The 19684-nt window shown below is 38.0% G+C and overlaps 1 protein-coding gene across 18 annotated transcripts in view; it reads left to right on the forward strand.

Annotated features, from left to right (window-relative positions):
• LDB3 (LIM domain binding 3) overlaps positions 1-19684 on the forward strand; it is a 118155-nt gene that overhangs the window by 67875 nt on the left and 30596 nt on the right. For 6 of the 18 annotated variants that reach the window (XM_072130750.1, XM_072130762.1, XM_072130755.1 and 3 more), the window contains 5 exons: positions 3461-3496; positions 4368-4577; positions 11657-11767; positions 14786-14947; positions 18536-18583. In XM_072130750.1, the coding sequence (XP_071986851.1) occupies positions 3461-3496; positions 4368-4577; positions 11657-11767; positions 14786-14947; positions 18536-18583 (567 nt within the window). Of the gene's footprint in view, positions 1-3460; positions 3497-4367; positions 4578-8795; positions 8973-11656; positions 11768-14785; positions 14948-18535; positions 18584-19684 lie in introns of all 18 variants that reach the window. The other 12 variants (XM_072130757.1, XM_072130767.1, XM_072130751.1 and 9 more) reach the window with 11 other exon arrangements.

A 19684-nucleotide genomic window follows, 5' to 3' on the forward strand; every position in this document is an offset into this window, starting at 1 on the left:
GTTTTGAACAAAGCCAGGAAATGGTAAAACTGAAACTCATATCGAGAACAATTGGTAACATTGATATAGGACAGACTAGTAGAACACACTCAAGTCAACAACTTTTCAGAATATTTCCCTCTATAGAAGAGATTTGTCGTCAAAGGCCGGTAGCGTGGGCTGTTCGTCTTTTGTGGCTGAGAAGAGAAAACGGCTAATTTTTCCTGAATATCAGTCATACATTAAATTATGCATGTGACTTAAATAAATTAGAGGTCTGCTTCTATATGTCCTCTTGTCTTTCTTAACATTGTGTTGTCTCGCTACCATTAAAGTGCCTATAACTCCCACTCCCAAATTTTGTTAGGTTTCTTATAAAGGTAGATATTAGGAATTATTGTAAAAAAAAAAAAATTAATAATTACATTTTTTCTTTTCAATTTCTGAAATGGCAAAAGAGAATTACACATTAGTGATACATCAAAATAACTAATAAAATTTTTATAAAAACTACTATTTAAAGGGTCACTTAAGTGTTATTATTGATTAATAATTGATATCAATTACTTATTGATTAACATTTAAGTGACCCCTCAAATAGTAGTTAAATAGTATATGTAAAAGATTATGATATGTTTTGGTCACATCTTTCATTGGCCAATTTAAAGGGGAGGGAAGCTTCCACTTTTCCCTTTGTTTATTAGAATTGCAGTGTATAGGAGTAGGGGTAAATGTAGTATTTAGGAGTTAGAGAGACCAGCAAATAAATTATAATTGGGGGCCTCTTTGGATCTGTTAAATGGAAGTCATAGCTGTTGTACACAAATATCCTGAAAATGGTTTGTTTAAGAATGGCATATCAGGAGTATGATGGATATATATATATATATTTAATATACTAAAGCATATTCACAAAACAATCCCTCTCATTTATTGCCTTGTGAACAATTGGTGACAGTAGTTTATGTCTGCCATTGAATAAAGTGAAAAATAAAATTCACAGCATAGTATTTTTTAAACAATAGAAACAAAACTTGTAGACAACTACGACTTTGGATTTTTAGGCAAAAGATTTAAAGAATTCAAATTTAATTCACAATTACTGGCACAGAGCCAAAAATTCCAACCACATGAACAGGGAGGTAGTGGTAATGCCCTGCTTCTGCACAATGACTATAGTCTGTGCCTGGTGCAGCTGCAGGATATAGTACACTTCTATACAGGAGCAGGATCTGCAGTAGAATGGTGTTGGCCATATGATGGTGCGCCCAACTTGCCAGAGGTGGGCCAATATCCAATGCACAGAACGGTGCACAGAGCACCAGTATTTGATATGTTGGCCCTATATATACACATTTAGGGGGGTATTTACTCCGGCCTCTGCGCCACTCCAGTGGCATAGAAGCCCTGAAATAATCGCAAATGCCAGCTTATTACTAGCACTTGCGATTTTTTCCCATTTCCGCCACCTTCATGCCAGGGTGACATGGAAAGGGGTGAAGGGGGCATGGCTTGCCAGGGGTTGGGCGCAGCTGGCGGGGACAGGGCTGGCGCGGGGCGTTTCTGTCCCCGCAACTACGCACTCAGTGTAGCGGGCAAATTTTCTTACCTGAAATTTTGCCGATTGCATTTTTTTATAATACTGCACAGGCAACCCCTGGATACATTAAGAGGCTGGAGTATCTATGTATTTGGCTGCACTGAATGCTTGAGTGCCGGCGTATGATAGATAACCCCCTTAATATCCACGTTGGGAGAATTTATTATTTTCAGGCACCTAACATACTAGTTTTCTAAGCATCAATAGCAAAGAATAACATGTTACTATTAACACCATAGTTGACCATAATACTTCTACTCAGTCCAGTGTTTGTTTTAGTCACTTACATTTATGTTCCTGTTTTTACTACCATTCCTCTTAACGTTTGTCAATTACCTGCTACGTAATAGAAACATTTCCCACACATTATGTATAGGTGAAATTTTTTTTTTCTATTTTAAATGTAAGATGATTTTGGGCAAAATCAATGTAAAAAAAAACGGCCTAATGCTGCTAGGAGCCTTACCATGCTACTGATTAAATACCTGGACTACTGATTCATCTGGAACACCCTGCTTTATTTCACACGCTTTTCACTTACTTGCTTTGAGAATGATCTTTAACTTGTATTGCATGATTTTAGGAGGTTCTTGGTATATTATTGTTTCACTTTTCTGTTTTCCACCATTTCTTTCATCTTTCCACTTCAGCTTCACCAAACACATTAAAATCCATGACTCACAAGCCAAGGAAACTTTATAACTGCAGTAGATTTACTTTTTTTCGAGCGTTTCTCCTGCAGTAAGACGTAGTAATTACCCAGGTGTTTCCTCCACAAGAAATTTCATTCTGTCCGCTGATCAGCATCAGCAAGAATTCCAGTATACCGTACAGGACTATACCAGAAGGAAAAAGCTGATGAGTGTCAAATCACACAATTTTGATCATAATTTGGTCAGATTTCAGTCGTAATGCTAAGCAACCATCTGTTTTTGTAGTTCTAGTGTCACGCTAGTTGTGTCAGGATGTAGCTCAAAGCTGTGAAAATTATATGTAAAAGTCTAACTCCTTGCAGGAATCTGACGCAATAGTATGTCGGCTTGCGGCAAGGGGTGAATGGAGAGGGCGAACGGGCTGAGTCTTCTCTATACAGACTGAGTGTTTGCTGCATACCACTGCAGATACCAATTGTTAATACCCTCAATCGGTGCTGACACCAATCAAAGGTGTTGACCCTTTACACACCATAAAGCATGGGCACCATGACCTAATTGGGGCGCAACTATTTGTCATTGTGACAGCCTGGGGTCTTTGTAACAGATCATGTGCAAAAAATGCCATATACTGCCATGCTTTAATACGGCAGTATATGGTAGGATCAATGAGACAACCGAAGGTTAAAGTGCTCTATGGTGTCTAAAAGAAAAAGTAAAAAATAAATTGGAAAAAATAAAAGTTCAAATCACCAATAACTCATAAAAATAAACAAAAAAAATGGCAGGTTTCACTGCATCAAAAAGTCCCAATTTATGAATATATGAAAATGGATTTTGCAACTAATACAAACTAAAAGGTGATCGAAAGGTCGTACAGCCCACAAATGCTTTCAATGTTAGAACTCATGCACACAGCTTTTTTAAAGATGTAAAAACGTCCACTACAAGTTTTTTTGCATCAAAAAAATTGCCCAATTGACTTACGGCTAAGTATCAAGGAATCAAATTTCCAGGACCAATGGTAGATGGAAAAGTTCTACGGCTTGACATGAAGCCAAGAGTATAATATTAGGTATAGCTCAGTAAACCTATCAATTATCTTGACTGAGTGAGTCATGGCTGAAATGTGCATCACACATAGCAGGTATGTCCATCATCTTAAACGTTTGGGATATTTGCATTGGGCAGGTAATAAGCACGTTCACCTTATGCTCTTCTTTCACAGCGGCAAGGAAAATGCACCCAAATCTCCAGAAGCAAGGTAACTTCTGCCGTTAATTGCGATACCTTCAATACAGCATATCGTCTATTACTGTAGAAATGATTAAACGGAACCTGTCACCAACGGAACACCTGTTAAACCCCTAAACATACTGTAGTACATGCTGTCCAGGCATATCCTTATAACGCTAGTGTGCTGGCCGCATGCTGAAATATCACCTTATATTCCAAGTCATCTACTAGTCAGGGGTGTGGGCTTTAGGGTTGACTAGTCAAGTGTGCACCCAGCCTTCGGCCAGGTGCCTCATCAAAACTCCACCTTTATTTCTCTTTTCAGGTGATTCCTGCCCTTCCTCTGCGATCTCGTCCGAAATCTCGGACATGCACAGTGAGTTTAGTATCTCCTCTCCAGCCCTGTGCGTAGCCGGAGGGAGAAATGCACATAGAGAATGCGCCCAAAGCTGCGCCCCAAGCTGCGCACTAGCTTATGCGCTGTGCACCTTTCTCCCTCTGGATGCACGCAGAGACAGAGAGGATGGAGAAGAAAAGAAAAGAAAAGAGAAATAATGGTGGAGTTTTGATGACACACCTGGCCGGAGGCTAGGTGCACACTTGACTAGTCAACCCCAAATCCCCCCACCGCCCCAACTAGTAGAACACTTGGAATGTAAGGTGATATTTCAGCATATAGCAGGCACACCAGCGTTATAAGGACATGCCTGGACAGCATTTACTATATCCTCTAAAGGTATGTTTAGGGGTTTAACAGGCATCTCGCTGGTGACAGGTTCCCTTTAATAATGAAGTATTGGTACACAATGCATTTCACTCAAGGAATAAACAAAGTCTTTGAAATTCAACTAAAGGGCTAAATTATGTGCTGAATGCACACTGTAATTTTTATCACCCAGTCCTGCAGGAACTTCATTGCCACAAAGTGCCCCTAGGGTTTGGCAACCTTCTAAGACTTCAACCGTGAATGGCAATTCTATCCAGACAAATGCATTACCTGCCAGAGGTTATACCGTGAGGTTTGGTGCCGACAAAAATCCAAGACAACCCACTTATACCAGCCAGAAAGTACTTAAACCTTCACCCCCTGTTACATCCTCTTTTAAAAGGTATAAGGTAACAGGCATTAACCTCATAACATTTTGAATATTGTAGTTTTCGTTCAGCACCTACTACATTCCTAACAATGCTTTTGTGGCATTTTTTTTCATTTACAGATTTTTATCATTTATTTTCATGTGATTTATGTTCTTTGAATAGGCATTTTTAGTTCTTCTGACCACTGGAGTGGATATTTACTTTAATGAGAGTCCCTATTCCTTGACTTATTGACTGTCGAGGGTATTTGTTGGTTATAAAGTTATTGGTTTATCATAATTTAAAGAGGACCTGTCATCCATATAAAAGGCACCAGGAGCTACTTACTTATCCTTCCCCATTATGAATACGCCCGACCACTTAGAGGGCAGTTCAGCGTTTCTATTGTACATCGCGGCAGTGTCTGCTAGCGTTACTGGAGGGTTCCAATAAAGCTAGAAGTGTAACACTGCTACATCTGTTGTATGGGTAACAGGTCCTCTTTAAGTGCTCAAGTCTGACTTTCACTATTAGGAGGATTCAAAAATGCCCCCAAAATTTGGCATAAAAATGCTGAAAACCCATTTTAAGGAAACATTTGAAACTTTTTAATATTTGATGCCTCTTTTTTAAAAAGAGAGCATAATATAGGGCAAGGCCAGATTTCCAATGGCCCAGTAACTTTACTGCTGAAAAATGTAATGTGAATATACACTAGCTCTTAACCAGCATTAATGTAAATTTCTGTTGCAAAGGGCCAGAGATGGGAGTCGTTATTAAAAGTCATGTGCCTCTAATAAATTTGGCACATTTCACTCCAACACCCAATAGATAAATGCTAGCGCAGGAAACATTGCTGAGAAGTTATTGGGATATAAAATGGGCAGTAAAAAATGTGGCAAACCATTTTTCAAAAGTTCTGCAGACTATGGTATATTTTCTACATAGAGGCAACGTGCAGTATGATTTATTAAAAGGACAAAATTTCATTCCAAACAGTGAACGGAACAGAAACGGTCAGACTATTGTAAAAATTTGTGGGCAGTGTCAAAACCGCAGGATTTTTTTTTTCCATGGAAAAATTTTATAAACATGAAATTTGAATTCATAAAAACATGATTCCAAACATGGTAATTCATGATCATACATTTCCTGTAGACACACATTCGGGGAGATTTATCGGAAGTGTCTGAGGTAAAACAGTTCTAGTTGCCCGTGGAAACCAATCAGAACGCAGCTATAATTTTATAAACATCTGTTGCTATGGGAAACTAGAACAGTTCTGCTCTCAGACACATTTGATAAATCTTTCCCATTGAGTTGCTTTTTTATACTCATAGTTTGGTGGTTTAGAAAGCCTAGTATAGAATCTGGTGGCACCTCTCCTGCTTTATTCTGCTGCTTGTAAATGCTGCTTACGTGCACTGAATATTCCAGATATCCCTAAACTTTCTTGCACTCTATCACTATATTTATCTATAGCTGCCTTCATTGGAGTTATACACATCATACATAATACTGAACATCAGAGTTCAACCACATAAAGCTGTACTAAGGTGAAAAAAACACTTCTCTATAGAATGTAATCCAAAAATGTTTGACGGAATTTTTTTTCATCCTTCCTGTGTACTGTTAACAATACTTTCCTCTCCTATCTATTGTATATTTTCTTCTTTACAGACACAGTATTTTCCATTGCTTTACATGTCTGATTATCTAATTTTCCTCTTCCATCTATTATGTGCACCACTTTATCTGTAGACTGTAATCTCTATGTCATTTCCCTCTACTACATAATGTTATCTTGGTTTTTTCACACTCTGAGGACCAAGTCTTGTGCTTCCCATGTATAGATATACCAGTTAGTGCAACGTGCCATTTTATCTACTGCAAACATATTACATGTATAGATTATATCATTGCGGTTAATGCTTAATGGCATACAGTTAATGCAATTATTGTCGATGCCTATGACTGAGTGACATACTGTAAAATGCAGGAAAGCTCACAAACTCCCAAGATTACTACAGCTTCTGTTTTGTAGCTTCCAATGACAAAAATAACTCTTCCAGACCACCTTAAAGAAGTCCTTTCCACACCTTCAACAACTCCAACTTTTTGAATTATTTTAGAAAATAATTAACATAATGGCCCAGAACAACATCCAACCTGTTTCAGGTTATACACCCTTAATCATGAAACATTGGACATTATTCTGGGCTATGATTTCAAACAGTTTCTAAAAGAGCATACTTTACTGTCAGGTGGGTGGTCCTGGACCATACCTATTACATATTAAAAAGGATATTCCCAGCTGGGCATTCACATTTTATTTAATTGATCTGCCATAAACACACATTTCTTTAATTACATGTTATTAAAAAATACTAGTGTGAAGATAATTTTCCATAAATTTAGTCGTTCCTTAGACTACCACTGCCCTCATCCAGCAGTGACCAGACATGCGCTATTGAGGCCTCCCTGACCACCTGCATTCAGCGTTCATTACCACAGGACAACTGTAGAACATGCAGTAAATCCTTGCCATTTCAAAAACTTTGTTTATTTTTGCAATCACTCCAGCAGCAGTGGTCGTATCCAAGGACAACAATCTAGTGACAACATGGTTCATTTATGGGAAATTATATTCACGCAGGAAATTTTTTTTAAATAACCTCCAATTGAAGAAATGTATGTATATGGCAGAAGAATTTTATTAAAATGTCAATGCCCAGGTGACAATACCCCTTTAAGTGCCAAAAGCAGTAGCACTAATTGCATAAGAATCAGCTGAGACACACACAAATAATATGTATTATTCACACTCTTCCTCTCCCTAGTCTTACCTTATTTAAGGTTACAACAAATTGGGTGTCAAAAATCGTTTCAGAAAAATGATAAGATGTTTCTGTCGTAGGTATTTACTGTCATCTAAAACTTTTTACGCTTAATTTTCATAATTTTCTTATGTAGTCCATATCCTAACTCCAGTGCAGCCATATGTTTCTTGTATTGTTACAACAAATACTGCATAATCCCCTTTGACTTTCAGTTTGCATGGGATTTTACCCTATATTAGTGAAATGGATATCTATTGGCACTTTACAAAACAAAGTTAAGCTTGTATTCAGGAATGTGCATTGCAGGGATACTTGGAATGGCTTTGCAAAACAAATCTTATAATGATACATTTGGTATAACAGCACTGCATACTGAAATTATCTAATATATCCTAGACATTTTATGTCAATGCAGAATATATGACTGATTTTTGCTCAATAATATCTTGGCATATCAAATGACCTTATAAGTACAAGTAAGACCTCATGCACACAGCCGCGTTTGTTGCTCATTAGGTGGCCGCACTAACAGCAGCCTACTTACAACCCCCATAAACTAATATTGTGCAGGGTCACGGTGTGGTAAGACCTTAATTATGCCAAGTGTCAAAATATTGAGCAGATCCTTTTCCTGTCCGGATTGTGGACACTCCCCACCAATATCCACACACACATTCGTGTGCATGAGCTCTTACACTGGTTAAATATGCCTGATATATAACTATTTTTATTTCAGGTAATGTAAATAAGCTTTTCTCATACAGAGCCACAACAACACTGTATAAACAAAGTTTTCTTGATGTTAAGTACTGTTGTGCTCTCTATTCTGCTTTTTATTGCCTAGTGATTTGAGCAGAGCGGCAGCACACTTGCAAAGAAGGGAAAGAGAATTTCTTGCCCTAAACAATCCAACACTATGACATTATCTTATAAGCTAGAATGTTTACATGCAAGTTTTTTGTGCTCTGTATCAGAAAAATTGACCTCAAACTGCTATAAAGATATAATTTCATAATTTTGAGATGTTAACCTGATGTTAAGAGTTAGAAATTTGCTCTAAAATAATGCTTATGCTTTACAGAAAAAGGACTTTTCCAGCTTTGGATCAGATCACTAGAGAGTTTTGATCACCATGATCAGCTTCTGGTGCCAGAATTGGAGTTGGAAGTCCAGCTCCATCCTCTTTGCAGTGGCCTACCCCAAGAACTGAAGCTGAAATCCCATTAAAGTTAATGGAGGCTGCAAATTAGAGAACAGAGCTGGACTTCTGTCCCTTCTTTGTGCTATTATTTCGATGCTTGAGGGTGGAGGTCAATGATATCCCAAAGCCGGAAAAACCCTTTAACCACAGAACTGAAAATATGTTGTTTTATATTAATGCTGTTTCTTAACTAATTTAACCACAATCAGTAGCCCAGTTGAGCATGCACCAGCATCAGCCAGCATAGACCATGCCAACGTGTCAGCTGCTTCTTCACATCAAACCGCTACTGCTGAGCAATACATCACACATCATACAGTGTCACCGCTTCCAGCTGCAGCTCCCGCCTATGTCATGCCTGATGCTTTTTCACCTTCCATTGAGAGGTAATACATCTTATATTTGTGATGTGTAATTTTTTTTTGTTCACCATCAGGTTTCAATAGTGCTTTCTTTACAAATTGTTCTTAATATTTGTACCACCGGTCACAAACAAAAATTTTAAAAGAAACTTACCACTTGGAATCGTGCTTCTAAGCCGCAAATACCGTGCACCAGCTCAGGGTGAGCTGGTGCTGGCGCTTATCTTCCTTATGTTCTTAAACAGATGTAAAGCGTTTAAAGGAAGTAGCTTCACCGCACCGTGGTCCACGCTCGGCGCACCATGCGCACAACCACTTCCTATTCAGACACACGCACGGTCGCACGTATGGTGCGCCGAGTAGTGGACCACCACCGATGTGAGAGTGATGACAAGTGTTGAGAAAACCTGAACTTCAGCAAAAAGGGTTTGGCTCAAACCCCCCAGTAGTAAATTCCACAATTGATGTCAGCACTGATTGTGGCCATTACTAGTGGGGAACTGTTTTTTTTTTATTTAAATTCCAGTTATGACAAATTGTAATGGGTCCAATGACATATTCTCACAATATACCATCTATTTGTGTCGATGAGCAAAGTCCTTTTACTCCCCATTATGGTGTTTATTACATTAAAGATGAGTAAATAAGTCCATAAGTTGAAATCCCTTCATTAATAACACTATGAGAAGAGAGCAACAATAAATAGGGACTCTCAGGAGGAACATACAATTATTACACACTATTAGATGTTTTGCTTGCCCTGTCGTCTGCTGTATCCTGCAAGCTTAAGATGTTCAAGAGTGTTACCATTTGCTCAACTCTTTTTCCAGGGAACCTTGTGATACACATTTTGAATTGCCTACAGATTAATATTTCAAAGGTGTTAAGACTGCCAACTATAAATAAATATAAAGGAAATTTTGCTAATTTTGTTTTCAGATACCATGAAGTCAAGTAATGTGGTGTCTGTCTATGTAACTTATTGTAACAGCTTTGTTGTTTGTTTGATTATAACGTGCATTACTAAAGAATTGTGTGTTAAGATGTGGTTCTACTTACTATAAGTATATATATATATCCTCAATATACACTCCATTGTTTAATATTTTCCTGAGAAGCAGAACTTTAAATACGGAACATTTAAAAATAAAAGTCTTATTTGACAAAAAAAATTTGTACACGTTACATTTTGTCCCATCTAGTAGTGACAGTGCAGGGACGAATTCTATACTGCTTCGAGAACATTGTACTGTAGTTTGTGTTTCCATACTAGGAGTTAAATAACAGGGTCACTTACAGTAGGGATAAGATAAAACTTAAGTTACTAGGAAATGCTCCACCAATTCCAATGTGCTCAGTCGGACCGTGTGCCAAATATAACATGGAAAGTCCGACAGAAATGTGATAAATGTGTAGACTACGTTAATGGTGCAAAAAAAGTGCATCTGGCGCCCTCTACACTATTCACGGGCAAACTGAACATGCAGGGCAGTTTGTACTATACTTAATAAATATGCCCAATTGTGTTTCAAATCTCACAGAACGGATTGGTTGGGAATTGTGGGGATAGTTTAAAAAAATATTAACTGCATCCGAGTAAGTGGAGCAACATCTATTACAAAGAGTTGGTGGACATAGTGAAAGTTAAGCAACACATGGTGGATCTATCATCACTTTGTATGGTTTCTTCTACTAACATCTTTTTTATCTAAGGTGAGACATATTTGTCTTAAGTGAAATATGTTTGCCTCATTTGAAAACTAAAAAGAAGGCTTCTAAAGATTATTTCAGAAAAAATTATGATATAACAGTATGATTCATTGGCCTAAGGCTACATTCACACACATGTATGGAGGACGTATATACGGCCGACGTATGTACGGCCGATATACATCCCCCATACACTTCTATGGGCTGACTGCATCGCACGGAAGCGGTACTGTGCCTCACACGTGCGGCACCGTACCGCTCCATAACCCGGGAAAAGATAGGACATGTCCTATCTTTTCCCATATTACAGCGCCGTTGCCCATACTTTCCTATGGAGAGGGGCGGGGGTGAGCTGCGCTCACCTCCTCCTCCTCTCCCCGCACTGCTGTGTGCCCGCCGTGCTACGGTGCGGCGGGCACACGGCAGTGTGCATGTAGCCTAAGGCTGTAATTACACAACCATTGAGGGGACATATGAACGGCCGCAAGCCATGCGGCACCATACACGGGATAGAGATAGGATATGTCCTATCTTGCCCGGTGGCCATACGTTCGTGTGCATGTAGCCTAACTATTCCGAAGCAATTACTGCGGTTACTTTTGGCAACTAATATGCTAATTAGTCTCAGTTTTAAATTGGGTGGTCCTGGGTTGGAGCAGACAGCCTGAAACCACTTACCTAACAGACAGCCTAATAAGCATGATGGGAATAAATGGTATGACACGCATTTAAGGATACAAATATGGTGAAAATAGTTCTCCTTTCTATTATACAATGGAAAGTGTATGAGAACATTGGGCAAAATTGGAGGTGGCGTAAGGGGGTTCAAAGCTGCCAGGAATTGTTACTCATTCAAGGCTTGTAAGCCATATATCTTTTACGTAGTAAGTAGATCATCATCTAAAGTCTTGTAAATGTTTGTTACCATGTCTTACCATGAGTGTTATTGTCGTATTTGTGTTTGTTCTGTGTCTCATGCTTTGCCGTATCATTTTCAGAGCACCAACAGCTGCCACCATCTCTCCTTCACAAATCAAACCCAGCCAGGGAGCTAAGAACTTGTCTGCTGCAGCCTCCACTATATCATGTGCCATATCAGCGCAGTCTAGGTATACATACAATTCATTTTTTGCTTCTATTCGTTTATCTGACTTTTTTTTCCCTAACACATTCACACTTTAGCATCAAGACTTGACATTTATAAATATATTTTTGTGGTGTTTGATTCTATTTAATTACTAACTTTTTTAGACATATTTTTTTCATCTGATTTAACATCCCGTCTGTGATTTGAACATGTGGCAAACTTCTAAACACTCAACTCTACTCCATTTAATACTTTTTTTTCCAGTTTATGAAACTGTAGGAAGCAGATGCGCAGAATTTTATATTTCCCACAATGAAACTGCAAAGAATTATAACTTAGAGTCATAAAAACGTATTGATCGTGGCTACCACTTTGAGTTGGTCTTTAAAGGGAACCTGTCAGCAGAGTGCCATTTTTTTTATCAGGGAACAGTTTGCTATAGACTGTAAGTGCTGTATATGCCAAATATGTTTTTTTTTTTTTTTTTTTTAATGTCTGTGTTATATGGTATTTGAAATAAAGAATTTGAAACTTAACCTGGCTCCCTGCCAGATTCTTCAGAAGAGTCCCAGGGGTGGAAATTTCAAATGACAAATTCTGTCTGCTCTATAATATATATACTGCTCTTTTTGTAACTCCTCACTGCAGACAATCGCTCTCTCCTGTATATGGGAGGGGGGTGTCTGGAGAACAGTGCATATATTATAGAGTAGACTTAAGTTGTAATTTGAAATTTCCATCTTTGTGAGTAACATTTGACATACTTTATGTCAATTACCATATAACAGAACTACGCTGTGGCAACCTGTCCCCTAATAAATAGCACTCTGGTGACAGGTTCCCTTTAACTATAAATATATCATTATCATCATCATCTGCAAAGACTTATTAGTGTTGAGTGAATTTTCTTTGGTCTCTTATAAAATGCCCCATCACTCTATACACCCGATACTCAATCTTTTGTCACTGTAGAAACCTGTGTTTAAACAAATTGTGAGTAAATGTTTAACAGTTAAGTTTTCCTTCAGGTTTGTGATTCATAACATTTATTTCATAAGTATCTCATTTCTCTTCCCCAACAGAAACATTTTATAAATAATGTTTTACAAGATTTTTTTGCAGGATTTTTCTACCAAAGAATGTTATAGGAGTACTGGAGAATTTGGCTATTTAATTTTGAGATTCCAGGTCGAATTCAGACCCATACAAAATGTCTAAACACAATGTAAACTTAAATTCTATAATCCTGAAAACATTTTTAAAAAACACCAGAGATTTATCTACAAATGTCAAATCACAATATATTCTCCATGAATAATAATGTTAGTTCTAAAGTGATTTAAAAAAAAATCTGCTTTTGTTTTGCAAAATATATTTGGTCTGTTTTTCTACAAGTTAAGGATTCTAAGAGCCCTTTACTAATTTATTTGGTAATAATAAGTAATGAACACTGCCACTTCATATAACAGCCGAGTTTCTGCAACCTTAAATGGAACGACAGGATCTAGAGCATATAAAAATGCAACATATGGTCTTGTTACATGAAAGTTAGATTTTTTTTGTGTTTTAGGTGTATTGTTACATAGGTACAGTACATCCTCTGGTGGTTATGCTAGGGACTCACGCACACGACTGTATGTTTCTTGCTGTTCTGTGTATACAGTTTTATTTTGTAAATTCAAAATGTTTTTCACCCCTTTGATCACTGTATAGTGGGCTGGCAGATGATGATGGCTATTGGCTGGCTGACAGTATTCTCCTCCCATTGGTTCTGGTCTCACTGGATACTGCACGTATATATGGCAGTATACGATGCACAACCTTATGCAGCACATATTTTAAACATTTCTTTAAATGGGGCATACGTGACAGAAATAATGGAGAAAATAGGGCACACTCTTTATTGTTTTATGTCTCGCTCACGGCACAGAACGTTTCATTGCGCAATACACCCATTGAAATTAAAAGCCGTATTGCACATTGTAATGACTGGGCCGTATGCTACACGTAAATACATTTGTGTGCATGAGGCCTTATGAAGTACTTATTTTTTATATAGTTTAAGATGACTTCATTCAGGTTACAGATTTCTCAAAAAAAAAAAACCCATGATAGACATATGGTGAAGGGCAACTACAAAACTGCACGCTTAATTAATATGAGACTAGGAAGCTGATAAGGGTAGATTCAGTCAGGACAGCTCCTGTCAAATATGTTGAACATATCCATATATGGTAGAAGATAGAATCATCCACTATAAGTCGCATCCTACAAAAAACACATCATAGAAATACTTAGCAAGCTGAGTATTTCCATCTGGTTTCCTCACGCTGAGGGACTTATAAGTTCAGAGCATAAGACCATAATATAGGGGGTATACAACATCCATCCTCAGCCTCTGTTAGGTATACTTTGGGTATACTCCTGGTAGGTCCCCAATGAGATAACTGTTTATATAAAATCACAAAACAACCTTATAACAGAAGGCTAAATGTACAATATATGTAGCCTTAGGAAAACCTTTTCATTCGTTTAATCCAAAAGGCAGGTGTGGATTTAAAATGGCTTAGAAAATAAAGAAAGGACGGACTAAATCTCCTTTTTTTCTGGATGCACTAAAATTTGAGTTCTAAAAACTGAACTAAATGCTACTGGCAAAACCAGTTTGGAGAATCTACAGAATAACAATCTATATGGTCAGTGGTATAACTATCGATTTAGTTAACCCCAACAATAAAACTTTGGAAAATCCTTCAGCTGTCACTCCATGGTTATAGTGGTGGGTAAAGAAAATGGAATAGGATCCCACTATATGTGTTTCCAAGCATGTATCCAGTCAATACACTACACCCAATAATATTGTATCCTACAAGAAATTCCAGACATTTCAAGCTTACACTTCTATATAAATCTTGAAAATATGATATTGAATTGTCTGAACACAATGTTAGGTCAGTATTTAACATTTCATTCTCACAAAGCACCTATTTTGTATACTGACATGTTCCTTTTGTTCCCATTCAATATTTTCAACGGGTAGACACAAATATAAGTCTCCCATGCTGCCACCAGCCTTAGAAGCACTTTCTATTACACCTATATTTACTACCTCACCTCTGCTCAAGAAGAGAAACATACCCAAAAGAACTGGTGTGCCCAAAAGAATTGGTGCCTCATATCTATCAAGAAAAGTGTATCAGAGGTACAGCTACAAAGCTGGCTGGTTATTAACAAAATCCTTTCCTTTAGTGCTAAGAGGTCAGCAACTCTTCAGCTATGGTCTGACAAGTGGAAAGTATGGAAATGGTATTACTTTTCACCCCATTGTCAGACAAAGGTACAAGGAAAATTATCACTTTTATTTGCATAATTTTTTGATTTTAAGCCATTATTTTGCAAACTAACATTTGTTTACTTTAAATGACTAAATAAAATAAAAATATTATTAAAATCATGTAAATTTACTAGCATTGCAAATGATTGATAACATTTCTGTTTGCAGAAATGGGAACAAAGACAGTGGGGGAGATTCATCATGGCTTCTCTGACAGTTTTCTGACTCCAAAACCACATGAATCTCCCCATCCCGGACAGTTTATGGCATTCTCAGACCCTCACGGAAAAACAACAGAGACAATAGCAAAAAATCTGCCATTTTCAATCTGGTCTAAAGGTCGAAGTGGCGAAGTAGATTGCCAACAGGAGGAATTTTAAGACTTGGGTTCTAAACACAAATCTTAATGAATTCCCTCCAGTGGGTCCTGAAGCCAATACCTTTCCCAGCCGTTATTGCCTAATAGCTCTACCTACTCTAAATGGTAGGAGACAACTAGTCGATGTTCCCTAGTCAGTGTTCAGACCTTTAAAAGACAGAAAACTTATCAGCACATCCTTAGCCGTACCGTACTGACAGAGGATGATGTAGAAGTAACACTTTCCTTATCTTGGAGGTTGGATCAATGCACTCCCACCAGTCACCTGATTGACAGAGCCACTGAACAGTAAGCTGCATTGGCAGGTACGAACGGGTAAAAAATAATGAAGATGCAACAGTTGCCCTCTTCATCTAGCTGGTTACTGGGTGTGCCGATTGTCAGAATGACAGTAATCTGTAATTGCTGGCCTTCCAGAAAACTGCTTTTAAACATTTTGATCTAAAAATCTATATATATATATATATATATATATATATATATATGCCATTGATCAACTCTCATAGAGAACCACAAGATTGTCATTGACATCAATGGGCTACAAGTGTAATGCAAAGCGACTCTCCATAGATAAGGAACAGGATGAGAAAGCACTTATATTAACCATAAATGATGAGTCTGCTAAACTAAGGATTTTTCACTTTCTTAAAAAAAAATAAACAAACAAATAACCAAACTAAACTTAAACATTTTTTTAGTATAAAAGTGATTATTTCTCTTGAAGGAGTTCAACCTAATTTAACACCTTGACAGCACTTAAGGGTTTTGAGTGTAATATATACATCCTCAACATGTCTGCTCCTAGTGGTGCGGTTCAGATACCATGTTGAGAACTAAGTTTGCTCTTCCATTGCTTAGTAATAATGGCTAACAAAGCTGCAAGCATTGTCCATTGTGCCTAGTAACTAGTTTTGGTCACCCTCATCCCACCATCGCTCCATTTCATTGGACCACATTGGCTGTTTACAAGTTTTTATCTTTATCTCACAGCAGGAACATCCAACAGTACATCAACTATAAATATTAAAAAATATGCAACTTAATTTAAAGAGTTAAATCTAAAATCATAATTTTAATACAGGAATTTGTTTTTTAAGGTCATATGAATGACATTCAGACATCGCTCCTGCATGAGAGCTCCTGCTATGAGCGGCTGTTGACAGGTGTTAAGGGTCCTACAGTTTGTTTGGAGGTCACCCAAGGACCCTTATCACTTGTCGTGTATTGGATCTATCAGAAGTTATAATGGTTTATGCACTTATAAATTTCATAAACAATCATATTAAACCACACAAATATCTGACAAGCATTTTTTAATTGAGAACGTTTTACAGGATTTAAAAATGTGGAACAAATGTTTTTTACACCCCTTTACATAGAGTAGGTGTTGTGCTATCATATATTTAGCCAACAGCAAATTTCACAATTCATGATGTCAAAAAAGGTTGACTTTGTGACACCTTTATTTGACACGGCATCCAAATCTTAGAACAAAGGCAGCCATTTTTTAAGCACTTTTACTAGGGGTGCACCAGCCATGAGGCGAGTTGAGACTCCTGCCTCATGCAGCACCATATGAAGCAAGATGGGGGGGGGGCAGTACCAGGAGTACAGTCACAAAGCAGGACCTCACACCTAAAAATAATCTCTCACACCCATGGAGAACATGCGTTCCAAAAAAGAACCTGATATATTTCTACTGGTTGGGGGAAAAGGGTGGCGCTATTCTACAGCTCACCACAGGCAGCAGAGAGTTTAGGATCATCTCTGACTGTTACAAATTTTAGGTAGAAACTAAAAACCCATCCTAATGCAACATGAGGATAATAATGCCAGACTGGCTTCCAAAAGTGCCAGTATTTCCTATTGCGTATAGCACAATGCGGACCAAGAGGATATGTACAGGAATGGTTGTGGATGGACAAGAAACATTTTATTATTTTAGAGGCCTCCTTATCTATTCCTTTTTTTAGTGCACAACCCCTTTAACACTTGATTGTTATGGATGACCTGCTGTTCTCTCTTCCACTCCACATTTATCAGGAATTCTAAGGATAATCCTTTAGATGAATATAGACAAGTATGATGCAAATAATTTATACTACAATAAATTGTCTTTGGCAGAAACAATATCACCATGAACTCTCCTGGATGAAAACGAACCACCACTATGTATTATTGGTCTGCAGATTACATGGAAACATGTCTTGTGCTCAGCTATTTGGTTGAATAGATATACATGAATTATAATTAGATGCAATAATATGAATGTGATGTCCTTAGTTGCCATTTTTATTTTGGACATTTTGCAAAGGTTCTTTTTTTTTCTTTGATTGCTTTAATACATAAAAATGTAAGTTGACAAGCCTCAGAATTAACCTACTAAATGCTTATTTGACATGTCTATCAGTAATAGTCTGATTAAACCTGGAGGGTAACAGAAGTCATCATTCTTTCATATGCTTCAAGTTGTTGTTTTGTGACTATAATACATTCTGCATTTTTAATCTGTTTTTGTATAAAATGAGACATAGAGGCCCAATTAGGAAAATCTACAGTCAAAACCAAGCATGATAAACCAGGGACATTTACTCATAGATCCAGGCACCGTGACTGTGGTAATCTTCTTACATCTGTTATCCAGGGCCACCATCATTCTAAAATCACATTTTAAAACTACGCTAATGCGCTTGAGGGGCTACCCTAGCCATTCTGTGATCTGGCTTTACAGACTGTTACACTGTGTCTCCCTTATCCCTGCTCCCTCAGCACTTGTACAGTGAGCACTTCCTGCCAGGGGGGAGGGTAAGACAATGTAACCGTCTGTAAAGCCAGATCACAGAGGGGCTAGGGTAGCCCCTCAGGTGCATAAGCATAGTTTTAAAAGTTGATTTTAAAAGGAAGAAATCCATGGATAACAAATATAAGATTACCACAGTCACAGTGCTTGGAACTATAAGTTAGTGTCCTATGGTTATCATGCTTGATTTTGATGGTAGATTTCATTTAAGTGTATGGATTTTCATTTTTTGGTCTGCACTATAATGTAACAAAGGTGAACTCTTATACTTTTTTAGCCTCCACCAGCAAACATCCTTTTCTTCCAACTACCAGTCAAAAATAAGGTATAAGCAAAAAGTGGTTTGTGTTAAAATCAGAGTGTGAAGTACTAACAAATAAGTTCTGTTCTGTGTGAGACCTGTCACAAATTAACCCTGGATAAATCCATATTTTTGATAAACTAAAAGTATTGTAGTTCAAATAGACTGTCTGCATGGTCTCTTAAACTATAGTTACATAGTTACTTTCATTGTGAACACAAGTGGTTGATTGCTGGTGGTGCCATGATTCCCATGTGTGAATGGAGCAGTAGTACCCATGCACTAGGACAGTGATGGCTAACCTATGGCACTGGTGCCAGAGGTGGCACTCAGAGCCCTTTCTGTGGGCACTCAGGCCATCACCAGAGATGACTCCAGGTATCTTCTTGCAGTCCCAGACAGCCCAGGACTTGCTGTGCACAGAGGTATTTTAAAGTGACAGAGCTACCTGGAACTACTGGAGGAATGGGAAGGTGTGGACAGATCTAGATTATCATTGTAGCTACTGCTCCGGCCCTGATAATTCTTGTTTATGGGACCCTGGAGCAAAGCTACAATGATCATCCAAATTTCTTCTATTTTCTGCTTTATTGGTGTCCTCAGGAGCTGGTATCAATGAAAGCTGTGACAGAGAAGGGAGTATAAATCTCAAATTAAATTTCTGTGTTGGCACTTTGCGATAAATAAGTGGGTCTTGGTTGTAGTTTAGGCACTCGGTCTCTAAAAGGTTCGCCATCACTGCACTAGGAGATTAATAAAAATATTCACCCAGTCCATCACATAGGTAGAGGAGCAGTGGCCATGCATGAACTCCGCCTCTCTATTTACACATGGAACTGAAAGACCCCTATTCTTGTAATTTGTTGGGTTCCAGCAATCAACTATGCCTAACAAACAGACTCTTATACCATAGCCTGTTATATCTTAAACTGAGTCAACAACCTCCCCCAAACATTGTAATCTGTTAGCAGTATGTTGTAGAGAAATGCGTTTTAAAATCCTTATATACATACAGGCGGTCCCCTTCTTCAGGACCTGACTTACAGACGGACCTTTTTGCTCACTGTGACCTCTGGTGAAGCTCTCTGGATGCTTAACTCTAGTCCCAGGCTGCAATGATCAGAT

Source organism: Engystomops pustulosus, chromosome 11, assembly GCF_040894005.1.
Source record: "Engystomops pustulosus chromosome 11, aEngPut4.maternal, whole genome shotgun sequence".
NCBI lineage: Eukaryota > Metazoa > Chordata > Amphibia > Anura > Leptodactylidae > Engystomops > Engystomops pustulosus.